The 18347-nt window shown below is 43.2% G+C and overlaps 1 protein-coding gene across 3 annotated transcripts in view; it reads right to left on the bottom strand.

The window, feature by feature from the left end:
* Positions 1 to 777: 777 nt before the first annotated feature.
* The window catches only part of LOC139407267 (WASP family member 1), a 152240-nt gene continuing 134670 nt past the window's right edge, over positions 778 to 18347 (bottom strand). For 2 of the 3 annotated variants that reach the window (XM_071150898.1, XM_071150897.1), the window contains exons 6-10: positions 17568 to 17624; positions 15885 to 16057; positions 13067 to 13243; positions 2967 to 3514; positions 778 to 2817 (exon numbers count right to left, since the gene is read on the bottom strand). In XM_071150898.1, coding sequence (XP_071006999.1) covers positions 2657 to 2817; positions 2967 to 3514; positions 13067 to 13243; positions 15885 to 16057; positions 17568 to 17624 — 1116 coding nt within the window. In that variant the 3' untranslated portion in view covers positions 778 to 2656. The remainder of the gene's footprint in view (positions 2818 to 2966; positions 3515 to 13066; positions 13244 to 15884; positions 16058 to 17567; positions 17625 to 18347) is intronic. The other variant, XM_071150899.1, reaches the window with a different exon arrangement.

Raw genomic sequence — 18347 nt, 5'->3', positions numbered from 1 at the left:
CTTGTGTCATTTTCAGCCCTGACACATCGACAAATCCCCTAAACTTATTCTGCACTGCCATGTGTGTGCGTGTGTGTGACAGAATAAATAAGTGTCTACAGGAGAGGTTACATTGTGGTTACAGATGGAGTTGAACAGAGTGGGTGGGGGTGGGGGGTTGCTCCCCTGCAGCAGCTCCCCTGCAGCAGCTCCCCTACAGCAGCCCCCCTACAGCATCCCCCCTACAGCAGCTCCCCTGCAGCACTTGTGCACCAAGAGAAAGGAATTAATTTAACTTTACATAGGCAGTTTATACATACAGATGTGGAATCTTAATTGGATCACTTTGTTGCTGAGAATTGTACTGCAGATGAGCTTCATGATTGACATAAAACCAGTGAAAACCCACATTAACACGGTTATATAACATTATTCATGTCGCCTACTTTTGGCCAGCTAATAGCCTTACCAAGCAACATTCTGGACTAAATGTTACAATCTTGTTACTGCAGGATTATTTTGCTGTGACAATTTAGGTCAAATTAAGATCCCAAATCTGTCTAGTACTGAAATATGTTTGTGTTTGAGAGAGTGAAGGTTATCGTCATGAGGTGTAATGCATGGTGTCCCCATTACTGATTCAGGAAGAAGTCTCTGAACCGTAGCCCTTTGGGTACACCACAACCGGAAAGCACACACAGGCCTTGGATCAGTGGTTACACAAAACAACAAGTCCTGAAACATAACATTAGCTTTTATTAATTCAAGCAAACTGTTACAATTACATAAGTTACATGTTACACGGTTTGATATTTTTTGAACCCAGGGTTCGGTTTCCCCGTCCCCAAACATAGAAACAGCTAATCCATACGAGTACAGGCAAAAAGTAGTAACAGCACGATACATTCATGAACTCAACAATACGTCTGTACAAACAATAAGGCAAGTTGAAGAGAGAGAAAGTAGAAAGAGAGAAAGAAGGAAGAGAGAAAGAAAAGGACGGCAGACATCATCTTCTTCAAAGGGGGCAGTGAAGGCAGATAAATCATTCTTTCTCTTCAGAGTCCCGCCCCCTTGGGCAGCAGAAACACAGGTAGACCCATGCTGTTCATTTATTTATATTCTTCATAGTAACTGTTAGTGTTCTAGAGTCGAACGAGGTAAGGCTTCTTGTTAGTCAGCAGACACAGAGTGGGGGACCCTGGGAAATAAGCTGCCTTTGATATCCATTCTGTAAAGTGGTTCTTATTGGTCAGACACTACTGTAAAGTGGTTCCTGTTGGTCAGCACTACAATAAAGAGGTTCTTATTGGTCAGACACTACTGTAAAGTGGTTCCTGTTGGCAGCACTACAATAAAGAGGTTCTTATTGGTCAGACACTACTGTAAAGTGGTTCCTGTTGGTCAGACACTAGTCTAGTATAGTATACCATATGGTTCCAAACTTCATGACACTTCCTTGCTGCCAAGATACATTATGGTGGCTCTTTGAGGACACACATACTCAGATAATAAAACATTTGCCTAAACTTGACAGACATGTCCTTGGGTGACATAAGGGAACGATTAACATAGATTAGCTCGGATCACTCAATAACTTCCTTCTAATGTCTCACAATTATCCTTCTTTATCTTCATCATCACAATCATACAACAATCATCACATAACATATCATACCATCATCACAATATTCCCTTGTTCTGAGGTGATAAGTCAAATCCTGATAATATAAAAACAAACAACGACTACAATAAATCTCCTCAGCAAACAACCACAGCCGACTGATATTCAGGATGGCTACCATCCTTCAAGTGGTTCATATTGGCAACAACAGGCCCATTTAAAAACGGCAAGTGTTTTTCTGTAAGAAAAGAAACTCAAAATAGAGATAATAAAATACAGAATCAATTCACCTACACTTTGGCCCACCAGGTGGCAGGATAGTATCAGAACTAAGGACAGAAGACTCAGGCCACCTCGTCACGTTGACACTCAACAGCAAGAAACAAAGGGGGGAAAAAATGTGTGGTTGTTAATAGCTTTTCTTTAAAAGGTTATCAGAAACAAAAAAAACTGTTTGGTTAACGTTCATTTTTTAAACAACTGTACATGATGAGGATTTCATACAATTGGAGGATAAAGAAGGAAAATAACATGAGCCACTGAACAATGTGTAGCAGTGTAGAAAATGAGTACAAAAACATTTCCCGACCAGAACATGGGGAACAAACAACTGAAATTGATATTTTCCTACAAACACACCAAGAACAGTATATGACAGAGAACAAGAGGGACAGAGGGAGAGAGAGAAAGTGAGAGGGAGATGTAAGAGGGAGCAAAAGGGAGAGAATAGAGAGAGAGGGGGAGGAGAGAGAAATAGGGAGAGAGGTAGAGAGGGAGAGAAAGAGAGTGAGGTGTAGAGAGAGAAAAAGAGAGAGATGGAGGAAAAATAGGGGGAGAGAGGATAGAAAGAATGGGGAGTGAGAAAGAGGGGGAGAGAGAGCAAGAGTGCGAGAGAGAGAGAGGTGTAGAGGATGACAGGTGAGGGGGTAAAACAGGACTGACAGAGGATAGTGGTTGTAAGGATGGATTCTGACATCTCTAAAGGGGGTACAGTTGGGTGACAGTTTTGCCTTTTGTCCCCCTCTCTTTTCTTTTCCTCTCCCTCCATCTCATTCACTCCATCCAGTCTCCCTCGTCGAACTCGGACTCGTCCTCTGAGTCGGAGTACTCGACGGCAATGCGTCGAGACAGGATGGTGGCCACGTCGTTCCCAACACGCTCGTGTTTGGCTGCCTCCTGCTCTCTTTGCTCCTCCACCTTCCGGAGCTGGATACCTGGGGAGGGAAGGAGAGAGGGATTACTGCAACCTACAAGAGAGAATGTATCAGCTTTCTTCTGTTATAAAACTGTCCAATGACTACGCACATTGACAGTCATGCACAATAAACAGATCTACTGGCTGTTACACCGAGGCCCCACCCACCTTTGCGGATGGCCTCCAATAGGACACTGCGTGCATCGCTGATGGGCGGCAGGTTGGCGGAGTGTTTCTTCCCCCCTGAGTGAGAGAGCGGGGACGCCATGGCACCTGACAGGAAGGAAGGCACGGGGGGTGGGCCCGGCGGGCAGGGGGAGGAGCTCCGTACTCCTGGGAGGGGCGGGGGAGGGGGCGGAGGAGGCAGCACGGTGCCATCTGATTGGCCAGGGGTCGGTCCCCTGTCCAGGACCTGCTGGAGACGGGCTGGGGAGGAGATGTGGAGGGGAGGTGCCACTGGGGGAGGGGCAGGGTGGAGGACGCCAGGGGCGATCTGGAGAGGTGCAGGGGGAGGGGGGATGGCCGGGGGCTGCTGCTGGATGGGTAGAGGAGGAATAGGAGGAGGAGGGGTGCCCCGAGGGCCAAAACCAGACATGGAAGGCAAGGGAGGAGGTGGAGGGGGCAAGGGAGGTGGCGGAGGGGGAGGTGTGTTGGAGTTGAAGCCGTGAGTCTGTGCTGGAGATTGGGGTCTGCTGTCTGAAAAACCTGAACTGGAGCTGAGGAGAGGGAAAAGAGAAAGACAGAGTTACTGTTAATTGAAAGCTAACTGAACTGCAGTGCACTAATAGAGAAGATGTGACAAATATATATCAGGTGGGAGAGAGGGAGCAAGAAATGGAAGGAAATCTTGCAGAGATAACAGGAAGATGGAGAGTCAAGAGAATACTACTCTTGTTGTACACTCACAGTACAACAAGCTAATCCATCCCTTCATCCTCCTCCCTCACACCACTATCCCCCATCCCTTCATCCTTCTCCCTCACACCACTACCCCCTATTCAGAATCCATCCCTTTATCCTACTCTTTCGCTCCACTACCCCCATCCAGAATCCATCCCTTCATCCTCCTCCCTCGCTCCACTACCCCATCCCTTCATCCTCCTCCCTCGTTCCACTACCCCCACCCAGAATCCATCCCTTCATCCCCCTCCCTCGCTCCACTACCCCCCACCCAGAATCCATCCCTTCATCCTCCTCCCTCGCTCTACTACCCCCCACCCCCCACCCAGAATCCATCCCCTAATCCTCCTCCCTCGCTCCACTACCCCCCACCCAGAATCCATCCCTTCATCCTTCTCCCTCGCTCCACTAACCCCCATCCAGAATCCATCCCTTCCTCCTCCCTCGCTCCACTACCCCCACCCAGAATCCATCCCTTCATCCTCCTCCCTCGCTCCACTACCCCCATCCAGAATCCATCCCTTCATCCTCCTCCCTCGCTCCACTACCCCCATCCAGAATCCATCCCTTCATCCTCCTCCCTCGCTCCACTACCCCATCCAGAATCCATCCCTTCATCCTCCTCCCTCGCTCTACTACCCCCATCCAGAATCCATCCCTTCATCCTCCTCCCTCGCTCCACTACCCCATCCAGAATCCATCCCTTCATCCTCCTCCCTCGCTCCACTACCCCATCCCTTCCTCCTCCTCCCTCGCTCCACTACCCCCATCCAGAATCCATCCCTTCATCCTTTCCTCTATCTGCGCTTCAACGGAGCAGAACATTTCAGAGATGCGAAACACACCTGTAGCTGCTCACGTCCCCATCATCAGAGTTAAGCAGAACAAAACTCAACACAACAGGCTATTCATAGGTTACACCCCCGTCACCATTGCTATGAACGTTCTCAATCCGCCCTCTACCGGCGGCGTAATTGTGGTGCCCTACAGCCGTGATAAGCCCAGTCATTCTGGACGGAGGCTAACGACTGTTTAGTCTAAATTACACGATAGTGCCGGGAAATACGATGACATTGCTAAAGTTGTCAAATGTTTAGAAGGAAACAACTTTGCCAGCATTATCATGTCGTCAAATGTATCTATTTGCTTATGGCCTTGCCTATACCTAACAACCATTTTTTTTAATGACAGTGCATTCAGAAAGTATTCAGACCCCTTGACTTTTACCACAGTTTGTTACATTACAGCCTTATTCTAAAATTGATTACATTCCCCTCATCAATCTACACACAATACTCCATAATGACAAAGCAAAAACAGTATTTTAAATCACATCTACATAAGTATTCAGACCCTTTACTCAGTACTTTGTTGAAGCACCTTTAGTAGAGATTACAGCCTCGAGTCTTAGGTATGATGCTACAAGCTTGGCACACCTGTATTTGGGGAGTTTCTCCCAGTCTTCTCTGCAGATCCTCTCAGGCTCTGTCAGGTTGGATGGGGAGTGTCACTGCACACCTGTTTTCAGGTCTTTCCAGAGATGTTCCCCTGGGTTAAAGTCCAGGCTCTGGCTGGACCACTCAGGGCCATTCAGAGACTTGTCCCGAAGCCACTCCTGTGTCGTGTTGGCTGTGTGCTTAGGGTCGTTGTCTTATTGGAAGGTAAACCTTCAGTCTGAGGTCCTGAGTGTTCTGGAGCAGGTTTTCATCAAGGATCTCTCTGTACTTTGCCCCGTTCATATTTCCCTCAATCCTGACCAGTCTCCCAGTCCCTGTCCATGATGAACATTCCAACAGCATGATGCTGCCACTACCATGCTTCAATGTAGGGATGGTGCCAGGTTTCCTCCATGTGGTTTCATTTGACCAGAGATACTTGTTTCTCATGGTCTGAGAGACTTTAGGTGCCTTTTGGCGAACTCCAAGCGGGCTGTCATGTGCCTTTTACTGAGGATTGGCTTCCGTCTGGCCATTCTACCATAAAGGCCTGAATGGTGAAGTGCTGCAGAAATCATTGTCCTTCTGAAAGGTTATCCTATCTCCACAGAGGAACTCTGGAGCTCTGTCAGAGTGACCATTGGTTTCTTGGTCACCTCCCTGACCAATGCCCTTCTCCCCGGATTGCTCAGTTTGGCCGGGCAGCTCTAGGAAGAGTCTTGGTGGTTCCATATTTCTTCCATTTAAGAATGATTGAGGCCACTGTGTTCTTGGGGACATTCAATGATGCAGAAATGTGTTGGTACCCTTCCCCAGATCTGTGCCTCGACACAGTCCTGTCTTGGAGCTCAACACACAATTCCTTCGAACTCGTGGCTTGGTTTTTGCTCTGACATGCACTGTAAACTGTGGGACCTTAAATAGACAGGGGTGTGCCTTTCCAAATCATGTCCAATCAATTGAATTTACCACAGATGGACTCCAATCAAGTTGTAGAAACATCTCAAGGATGGTCAATGGAAACAGGATGCACCTGAGCTCAATTTTGAGTCCCATAGCGAAGGGTCTGAATACTTATGTAAATAAGGTATTTCTGTTTTTATTTTTTAAATAAATATGTTTTAAATATGTTTTTGCTTTGTCATGATGGGGTAGATTGATGAGGGGAAAATGTTTATTTAAACAATTTTAGAATTAGGCTGTAACGTAACAAAATGTGGAAAAAGTCAAGGGGTCTGAATATTTTCTGAATGCACTATATATGCTGATATTACATGCACTGTATATGCTGATATTATATGCACTGTATATGCTGATATTACATGCACTGTATATGCTGATATTACATGCACTGTATATGCTGATATTACATGCACTGTATATGCTGATATTACATGCACTGTATATGCTGATATTACATGCATTGTATATGCTGATATTACATGCACTGTATATGCTGATATTATATGCACTGTATATGCTGATATTACATGCACTGTATATGCTGATATTATATGCACTGTATATGCTGATATTACATGCACTGTATATGCTGATATTACATGCACTGTATATGCTGATATTATATGCACTGTATATGTTGATATTATATGCACTGTATATGCTGATATTATATGCACTGTATATGCTGATATTATATGCACTGTATATGCTGATATTATATGCACTGTATATGCTGATATTATATGCACTGTATATGCTGATATTACATGCACTGTATATGCTGATATTACATGCACTGTATATGCTGATATTACATGCACTGTATATGCTGATATTATATGCACTGTATATGCTGATATTATATGCACTGTATATGCTGATATTACATGCACTGTATATGCTGATATTACATGCACTGTATATGCTGATATTACATGCACTGTATATGCTGATATTACATGCACTGTATATGCTGATATTATATGCACTGTATATGCTGATATTATATGCACTGTATATGCTGATATTACATGCACTGTATATGCTGATATTACATGCACTGTATATGCTGATATTACATGCACTGTATATGCTGATATTATATGCACTGTATATGCTGATATTATATGCACTGTATATGCTGATATTACATGCACTGTATATGCTGATATTACATGCACTGTATATGCTGATATTACATGCACTGTATATGCTGATATTATATGCACTGTATATGCTGATATTACATGCACTGTATATGCTGATATTACATGCACTGTATATGCTGATATTATATGCACTGTATATGCTGATATTATATGCACTGTATATGCTGATATTACATGCACTGTATATGCTTATATTACATGCACTGTATATGCTGATATTATATGCACTGTATATGTTGATATTATATGCACTGTATATGCTGATATTATATGCACTGTATATGCTGATATTATATGCACTGTATATGCTGATATTATATGCACTGTATATGCTGATATTATATGCACTGTATATGCTGATATTATATGCACTGTATATGCTGATATTACATGCACTGTATATGCTGATATTATATGCACTGTATATGCTGATATTATATGCACTGTATATGCTGATATTATATGCACTGTATATGCTGATATTACATGCACTGTATATGCTGATATTATATGCACTGTATATGCTGATATTACATGCACTGTATATGCTGATATTACATGCGCTGTATATGCTGATATTACATGCACTGTATATGCTGATATTATATGCACTGTATATGCTGATATTATATGCACTGTATATGCTGATATTACATGCACTGTATATGCTGATATTACATGCACTGTATATGCTGATATTATATGCACTGTATATGCTGATATTATATGCACTGTATATGCTGATATTATATGCACTGTATATGCTGATATTATATGCACTGTATATGCTGATATTATATGCACTGTATATGCTGATATTATATGCACTGTATAAGCTGATATTACATGCACTGTATATGCTGATATTACATGCACTGTATATGCTGATATTATATGCACTGTATATGCTGATATTACATGCACTGTATATGCTGATAGTGGACAACCTTGTTTAGATCTTTTTGACAGCTTAATACTTTCTGAGAAATATTAATTACTATTGTACACCTAGGGTTACTATTAATAACTTTCACCCATTGTATAAGATATTCTCTGAAATTCAAATATTCCAGGCATTTGTATAAAAATTCCAGTCGCACTTTATCAGAAGCCTTTTCAAAATCAGCTATGAATACCAGGCCTGGTTTCCCAGATTTTTCATAGTGTTCTATTGTTTCCAGTACTTGTCTTGTATTATCTCAAATGTATCGTCCATGTCCAAATAATGGAATTAAGAAATATGTAAACATTAGGACGAGCAATGTCGGAGTGCATTGACTAAAAGTATATACAGTATATACAGCTGAAGTCTTAAGTTTACATACACTTAGGTTGGAATCATTAAAACTCGTTTTTCAACCACTTCTCAAATTTCTTGTTAACAAACTATAGTTTTGGCAAGTCGGATAGAACATCTACTTTGTGGATGACACAAGTAATTTTCACTTTATCACTGTATCACAATTCCAGTGGGTCAGAAGTTTACATAAACTAAGTTGACTGTGCCTTTAAACAGCTTGGAAAATTCCAGAAAATTATGTCATGGCTTTAGAAGCTTCTGATAAGATAATTGACATCATTTGAGTCAATTGGAGGTGTACCTGTGGATGTATTTCAAGGCCTACCTTCAAACTCAGTGCATCTTTGATTGACATCATGGGAAAATCAAAGGAAATCAGCCAAGACCTCAGAAAAAATATTGCACACCTCCACAAGTCTGGTTCATCCTTGGGAGCAATTTCCAAATGCCTGAAGGTACCACGTTCATCTGTACAAACAATAGTACGCAACTATAAACACCATGGGACCACGCAGCCGTCATACCACTCATTAAGGAGACACGTTCTGTCACCTAGAAATGAACGTACCCTGGTGCGAAAAGTGCAAATCAATCCCAGAACAACAGCAAAGGACCGTGTGAAGATGCTGGAGGAAACAGGTACAAAAGTATCTATATCCACAGTAAAACAAGTCCTATATCGACATAACCTGAAAGGCTGATCAGCAAGGAAGAAGCCACTGTTCCAAAACTGCCACAAAAAAGCCAGACTACGGTTTGCAACTGCAAAGTACAAAGATCGTACTTTTTGGAGAAATGTCCTCTGGTCTGATGAAACAAAAATAGAACTGTTTGGCCATAATGACCATTGTTATGTTTGGAGGAAAAAGGGGGAGGCTTGCAAGCCGAAGAACACCATCCCAACCGTGAAGCACAGGGGTGGCACTATCATGTTGTGGGGGTGCTTTGCTGCAGGAGGGACTGCTGCACTTCACAAAATAGATGGCATTATGAGGTAGGAAAATTATTTGGATATATTGAAGCAACATCTCAAGACATGAGTCAGAAAGTTAAAGCTTGGTTGCAAATGGGTCTTCCAAATGGACAATGACCCCAAGTAAACTTCCAAAGTTGTGGCAAAATGGCTTAAGGACAACAAAGTCAAGGTATTGGAGTGGCCATCACAAAGCCCTGACCTCAATCCTATAGAAAATCTGTGGGCAGACCTGAAAAAGCATGTGCGAGCAAGGAGGCCTACAAACCTGACTCAGTTACACAAGCTCTGTCAGGAGGAATGGGCCAAAATTGGTGAAGGGATAGATTCTGGATGGGCGTAGTAGAGCGAGGGAGAAGGATGAAGGGATGAGGTAGTGGAGCGAGGGAGAAGGATGAAGGGATGGATTCTGGATGGGGGTAGTGGAGCGAAGGAGAAGGATGAAGGGATGGGCGTAGTAGAGCGAGGGAGAAGGATGAAGGGATGGGGTAGTGGAGCGAGGGAGAAGGATGAAGGGATGGGGGTAGTGGAGCGAGGGAGAAGGATGAAGGGATGGGGGTAGTGGAGCGAGGGAGAAGGATGAAGGGATGGGGGTAGTGGAGCGAGGGAGAAGGATGAAGGGATGGGGTAGTGGAGCGAGGGAGAAGGATGAAGGGATGGGGTAGTGGAGCGAGGGAGAAGGATAAAGGGATGGGGGTAGTGGAGCGAGGGAGAAGGATGAAGGGATGGGGTAGTGGAGCGAGGGAGAAGGATGAAGGGATGGGGTAGTGGAGCGAGGGAGAAGGATGAAGGGATGGGGTAGTGGAGCGAGGGAGAAGGATGAAGGGATGGGGGTAGTGGAGCGAGGGAGAAGGACGAAGTGATGGATTCTGGATGGGGGGTAGTGGAGCGAGGGAGAAGGACGAAGGGATGGTAGCCTAGTGCTTAGAGTATTGGGCCAGTAACCAAAAGGTTGCTAGATTGAATCTCTGAGCTGACAAGGTAAAATTCTGTCGTTCTGCCCCTGAACAAGGCAGTTAACCCAGTGTTCTCCGGTAGGACATCATTGTAAATAAGAATTTGTTCTTAACTGACATGCCTAGTTACATTTTTTTATATTTTTTATAGGAGTGGTTAAAACATGCTACAGTAATAATGGTCCTCTGAGAACATCATAACCCTGTGGAACCCCCATAGAGACTGCCAGAGGTCAGGACATACCTCAACCAGTCCTGGAGTTTTCCCGGGCTTAAAGACTTTAATTGCATCTAGAAGTTCCTGCTCTGTAATTTGGCCTCACCCAAGTCTTTCTGGACAGTTGTTCATTTCACATTATCAATAGGAACAAAATCCTTACAATAAACTTTGATTAGTGGAGATGGAGGAGACTGAAACAAGGCTGGTGAATCGTGGGTGACTCCGGTATTTGTAACATGTGTCAGTCAATTATTTCTGGTAACATTTCTATGTTGAAGATTAAGAAATTATTTGGTGCACCTCTCCCCATATTCCATCCAGTTTGCTTTATTTTTATAATATATTACACTTGATCTTTTTTGCTTTTCCTCTAACTTATTCTGTGTCTCTATGGTACAGTTTTTATTTCCATCTTTCTGTACTATTAATCCCTCTATTTCCTTTGTTAATATGAACTCTTTTCACCAAAATAGTATATTACATATAACATATAACATATTTAAAATCATCCATTTACCTTGTGAATCTGTTTGGACAATTTGCCCATTTGGATCAAATATATTGTTAATTAATATCATCACCCCTTTTCAGTTTCTTTGCCCATACAGGAAGTATATCTTGCCCCCTAAGTCCTTTTTCCACACAACTTCATCTAAAATTGGTGAATGAGTTTCCTGTAAACAATAGATGTTATTTTCCTTCTCTTTCATCCAGATAAATACTGATCGTCTTTTCTTATTATCTTCTAAGCCATTACAATTATAACTGGCTATACTTATTTCCCCATTTACCATAACAAGATACAAGTTTAAATTATATTTATCATAGTATATGTTTGTAAACTTACCATTAATAAGCACCATGATGACTGAGTGTCTATTTAACTGTACCATGATACAGGATTGGCACTGCTACTGAGTAAACCTCCAATTGTTCTTCACTATTCCACTCGCTAAAACCTCCCCCCATCCCAAGTTGGGTTGTCGTCCCAGTGACTGGCAGACCACCTCTGTCCACCTGGATCCTAGGGCCATTGAAAGATTCTGTATTCCAATGGAACGTTGTGTCAGCTAATCCAAGTGTATCATTTCATTTTAAAAATAATTTTGCAATTATGTTAGCACAGTTAGCAAACTGTGGTGCTAATTAAAGAAGCAATACACCTGGCCTTCTTTAGACTAGTTGAGTATCTGGAGAATCAGCATTTGTGGGTTCGATTACAAGCTCAAAATGGCCAGAAACAAAGTACTTTCTTCTGAAACTCTGCAGTCAATTCTTGTTCTGAGAAATGAAGCCTATTCCATGCAAGAAATTGCCAAGAAACTGAAGAAACCAGAATATAAAGAGGAGTGGGAGGCCCCGGTGCACAACTGAGCAAGAGGACAAGTACAGTAGAGTACAGTAGAGTGTCTAGTTTGAGAAACCGACGCCTCACAAGTTCTCAATTGGCAGCTTCATGAAATAGTACCCGCAAAACACCAGTCTCAATGTCAACAGTGAAGAGGCGACTCCGGGATGCTGGCCTTCTAGGTAGAGTTCCTCTGTCCAGTGTCTGTGTTCTTTTGCCCATCTTAATATTTGACTTTTATTGGCCAGTCTGCGATATGGCTTTTTCATTGCAACTCTGCCTAGAAGGCCAGCATCCCGGAGTCGCCTCTTCACTGTCACCTCTTCAATTTATTTCCACAATTAACGCATAATATGTGTAATAATGTAGGTAGTTAATATGAAGTATTGTTACCTCCTCCCCTCAATCTTAGCTAACTAGCTAACGTTATACTGCATCTAAAGTCAATCTGGTGACAGCAAAATTATGACAAAAGGTTTTCCTACTATTTATTTGCCTCCACTTGAATGTCATTGTATTTCCAAGCCACTGTCATGAAATTTTAATGAAATCTTCATCAGTGCTCATTGACGATATGCTCAGTCCAAAACAAATGTTCAAAACAATATTCTGAGGAAACATGCAACCCATGAATAGAGAAAACAACTGAACTGGAAACAGAAGAAGAGAGTTGTATCCATTTGGAGTGAAAGGCATTCTCAAAACCAGGTAGGTAGTGGGGAGACACTCCCATGTGGTAACACATTCACTAGTTTGCTTATTTTTTTTGTTGTAACTTCATTTAACTAGGCAAATCAGTTAAGAACAAACTCTTATTTTCAATGATTGCCTGCTGGGGAACAGTGGCTTGGAACTGCCTTGTTCAGGGGCAGAACAACATATTTTTGCCCTTGTCAGCTCAGGGATTTGATCTTGCAACCTTTTGGTTACTAGGCCAAAGCTCTAACCACTAGGCTACCTGCCACCTCTTGTGTGTGTGCCTCTGTGTGTGTGTGATACCCACCTGATCATGGAGGGGGGTTTGATGTCTCCCAGATGGTGCATAGGGGGTGGTGGTGGGGGGTCATGGGGTCGTGTGTACATTCTGTCCCCAGGGCGGTTCAGCAGCTCATTCATCTGGCTGTAGGGCAGCGCTGCTAGGGAGAATGGCCCGTCCATCCCATCCAAGTAACTAGGAGCTCTGAGAGGGAGGGGGGGGGGGGGGGGTTGTTAGCGTTACAGATCCCCTCCATATACAGTACCAGTCAAAAGTTTGGACACAAAACTAGGAAATAACCCATATGGAATCATGTAGACAGCTTTGCACACTCTTGGCATTCTCTCAACAAGCTTCACTAGGAATGCTTTTCCAACAGCCTTGAGGGAGTTTCCACATATGCTGAGTACTTGTTGGCTGCTTTTCCTTCACTCTGTGGTCCAACTCATCCCAAACCATCTCAATTGGGTTGAGGTCGGGTGATTGTGGAGGCCAGGTCATCTGATGCAGCACTCCATCACTCTCCTTCTTGGTCAAATAGCCCTTACACAGCCTGAAGGTGTGTTTTGAGTCATTGTCCTGTTGAAAAACAAATTAATGTCCCACTAAGCGCAAACCAGATGCGATGGCGTATCGTTGCAGAATGCTGTGGTAGCCATGCTGGTGAAGTGTGCCTTGAATTATAAATGAATCACAGACAGTGCCACCAGTAAAGCACCCCCACACCATCACACCTCCTCCTCCATGCTTCACAGTGGGAGCCACACATGCGGAGATCATCCGTTCACCTACTCTGCGTCTCACAAAGACATAGCGGTTAGAACCAAAAATCTCCAATTTGGACTCATCAGATCAAAGGTCAGATGAGTCTTATGTCCATTGCTCGTGTTTCTTGGCCCAAGCAAGTCTTTTCTTCTTATTGGTGTCCTTTAGTTGTGGTTTCTTTGCAGGAATTTGACCATGAAGGCCTGATTCATGCAGTCTCCTCTGATATTAAATGTGTCTGTTACTTGAACTCTGTGAAGCATTTATTTAGGCTGCAATTTCTGAGGCTGGTAACTCTAATGAGGTAAATCTGGGTCTTCCTTTCCTGTGGTGGAGAGCCAGTTTCACCATAGCGCTTGATGGTTTTTGCGACTGCACATAAAGAAACTTTCAAAGTTCTTGACATTTTCTGAATTGATTGACCTTCATGTCGTAAAGAAATGATGGACTGTCATTTCTCTTTGCTTATTTGAGCTGTTCTTGCCATAATATGGACTTGGTATTTTACCAAATAGGGCTATCTTCTGTATACCACCCCTACCTTGTCACAACACAACTGATTGGCTCAAATGCATTAAGAAGGAAAGAAATTCCACAAATTAACAAGCCACACTTGTTAATTGAAATGCATTGAAATGCATATTTTACACATGTCAGGGTAGTGTAAGATATAGAGAAAGGGGAAGGATTAGAACGTTACACATGTCAGGGTAGTGTTTGATATAGAGAAAGGGGAAGCGTTAGATCTTTGTGGGCTATAATCAGCCTTGTCTCAGGGTAGTTGGGGGGGCTGTGCATTGGCAAAGTGGGCGGGGTTATATCATGCCTGGTTGGCCCTGTCCGGGGGTATCGTCGGATGGGGCCACAGTGTCTCCCGATCCTTGTTCACTGTTCACTGGACGTGCTACATTGTCCCGGAACTGCTGTTTTTCTGACTCTCTCTCTCTACCGCATTTGCTGTCTCTAACTCTGAATGTTCGGCTATGAAAAGCCAACTGACAATTAATCCTGAGCTGCTTATCTGTTGCACCCACTACAACCACTGTGATTATTATTATCTGACCCTACTGGTCATCTATGAACGTTTGAACATCTTGGCAATGTTCTGTTATAATCTCCACCCGGCACAGCCAGAAGAGGACTGGCCACCCCTCAGAGCCTGGTTCCTCTCTAGGTTTCTTCCTAGGTTCTGGCCTTTCTAGTGAGTTTTTCCCAGCCACCATGCTTCTACATCTGCATTGCTTGCTGTTTGGGGTTTTAGGCTGGGTTTCTGTACAGCACTTTGTGACATTGGCTGATATAAAAAGGGTTTCATAAATACATTTGATTGATTGATTGATTGATTGATAGTGTTTGATATAGAGAAAGGGGAAGCATTAAAGTGTTACACAAGTGCTAAAGGAACTCTATTACAAATGCCAAGTCACTCACCCACCATTGCACATTGTACCAAATGGTAGATTGGACCTCACTTTATATGCTCAGAAAGCTACATTTGTATGTGTTCATCTACAAAGCCCTTTATAGTAAACTCCCTCTTTACCTCTGTAGTCTGGTCTCCTTCACCACCAGCAGTTACCATACCTGGTCTGCTACGTGGTTGCTACTTAAAGTCCTCAGGACATTCAATGTATTAGACAAGACTGCCTTCTCTTCTTGTTCACCAGAGGCATGGAATAGCCTACAATCCATGCTTCTAGATATGTTAGTGCCACTGAATTAATTTAAATATTGATGGGAGACTCTGTTACAGAGGAGTGTAAATGCTATTTTTAGGCTGGATCATGTTGTAATGTTGTATGTTTTAATTCTGTAATGTATTGTTTGTTGCTGCCTTCTTGGCCAGGTCTCCCTTGAAAAAGAGACTCTGGGTCTCCTGGTTAAATAAAATGTTAAATAATAAGGGAGACGGGGAATTGGGACGTGACACAAATTCTCCATATAGAGTAACATTGGGGTTTAATAGCGTTCCCCAATGCTCCATATACAGAGAAACACACACACACACACACACACACACACACACACACACACACACACACACACACACACACACACACACACACACACACACACTCACCCAGACCTGTCGTGGTAGGGAGCAGAGCCATTAGGCTCTCTGTGTTTCAGGGCCTCTTCAGGGTCGTCCTCAGCTAGCTCCGCCCCGAGCGCCAGTTTCTGCCACTCCTTCTTCCGGTCGTGAGGCGCCCGCGGGATCTTCTCAGTCTCCAGAGTACGGTCGTTTCCCCTAACCTGGAGAACGAGGGGATAGAGGGAGGAAGGTAGGAGGAGAGGGGGGAGGAGAGAGAGAAGAGGGAGGGGGTTGGAAGAACGAAGAAAGGAAAGAGGCAAGAGAGAGAGACAGACAAAGAGAGAGAGACTAGGGTCTTCATCTGTACAGAACTATCAGACAAACACAGCACTTCATTGAAGTTCCCTTCACACACATTTAAACTGCTTTGATTACAAGTAGAGGGAAGTGCTATCTTTTTATTTAACATTTAAAGAGAGACAGAGAGCAGAACTGAGTGCAAAGACAGGAGGCAACAGAGAGAAGAAATATTTAATAGAGAGAGTCAACAGTTGGTTCACTCCTGTCTTCACATTGATTGGATCGGGACTAACAAAGTTTGGTACACACACACACACACACACACACACACACACACACACACACACACACACACACACACACACACACACACACACACACACACACACCTACACACACATTTGTGTTACTATCCTTGTGGAGACCAAAACATTTATTACCATTCCAAATCCTATTTCCCCTTAACCTAACCTTAACTCCTAACTTTAACTTTAACCCTAACTTCTAACCCTAATTGTAACTCTAAGACTAAAACTAACCCTTAAACCAAAAATAGCCTTTTTCCTTGTGGGGACCGGCTCCTGAGTGGCGCAGCGGTCTAAGGCACTGCATCTCAGTGCTAGAGGCATCACTACAGACCCTGGTTCGATTCCAGGCTGTATCACAACCGCACAATTGGCCCAGGTTTGGCCGTGGTAGGCTGTCATTGTAAATAAGAATTTGTTCTTAACTGACTTGCCTAGTTAAATAATATTTACAAATAAAGGAATGTCCCCACTTATCTGAATGTTTCTTGTTTCACTATCCTTATTAGGACTTCTGGTCCCCACAAGGATAGTAAAACCAAAACACAAACACAATCCCATAAAGCCTCATAAGCAAAACGTATCTCTGCTCTTGGCTTTGCACAGTAGCTGATGTCATAGTGACTCTCTCATTTTCATTGGATACTAAGCCATATGGAATGTTTACATAGACATAGAGTAGGATGCTCAGTCTACACATATATAAAACGGGACACACAGAAGGTGGCACACAACACAGAACAAGTGTAAGGCAGAACATAGTGTAGGTGAGGAATACCACACTGCTATGTGAAGTCTGGGAACAAGGAAAGCTGTAGCTGACATTTTAGTTGAATGAGCTGGACATTACAGGGCATGTTGAATGTATAGTACTACAAGAAACATGGTGTCTACTATACACCAAAATTAAAAGAAAGATCATGTCCAAATAATAGTACAACGAATTGAACTGTACTTTACTAATTAAATCATTTTTGCCAAAATACACAACAGAATTCTTAGTTCCCATACCTACAGCAGTGGGAACGTGACATTAGGTCTTCATAATGCATTATAACATGTCTAAATATTGTCCTAGGGACGATGAGCTGTAAAAAGACACATGGTTTGTAATGAGATCACATACCTGTCCTGGGAGGTCTAAGTACCTATAGACCTGATCATATAGGTGGGGGTCCTGCAACTACAAGAACAAAACGACAAGAGAAGCACCAGAGGGAACCAATGAACACCACACAGAGCACTGGAACGCAACACCGCTGGCTGTTGAGAGCTGCAAGAACAGGACAGCGGCAGAGCAGTGAATCACACCAGGAAGCAAAACTCTCTTCAACACAAAATGACGTGACACAGCTGGACTGACAGTAGTCACACACAGCGGCAGAGCGCAAATCATACAATTTAACATAGTGCATGCGCCACTTACAAACCAAATAAACAGTGGACTGGAGCGCACACACACACACAGCTCCAAACAAACACTCACTCAAAGACAACAGAGCTGTTCAGACATACAAAGACAAAGAAATCGTCATAAAAGAAAAGAGCTTATTTGAACATACAAAAAGCACAAAGCACACCACTCACAACACAGTGCAGTCTGACAAGAACACACAGTAACAAAACATGACAGAGTGTTTGGCACAACACGGTTAGCACAACACGGTTAGCACAACATGGTTAGCACAACACGGTTAGCGCCAGAAGGAAGCACAAAGCAAGCGGCAAAAGAACAAGAGGGAGTCATCATTCACAGTCCGTCTAAAACAAAACCACCTAGCTAGCTTACAGGCAACATCCAAGACAGAAAAAGACAGTTGGTGTTCCTAGACTGTTGCTATGCAGCAGAAATCTCAGCAATTTGGTCAAACACTTTCGTTAAGAGGCAGCAAAGCATCGGCCTCAA

The sequence above is a fragment of the Oncorhynchus clarkii genome, chromosome 4 (assembly GCF_045791955.1).
Source record: "Oncorhynchus clarkii lewisi isolate Uvic-CL-2024 chromosome 4, UVic_Ocla_1.0, whole genome shotgun sequence".
Classification (NCBI taxonomy): Eukaryota; Metazoa; Chordata; class Actinopteri; order Salmoniformes; family Salmonidae; genus Oncorhynchus; species Oncorhynchus clarkii.
Note: the sequence above shows the minus strand (reverse complement) of the source record. Positions and strands in the feature narration are given on the sequence as shown.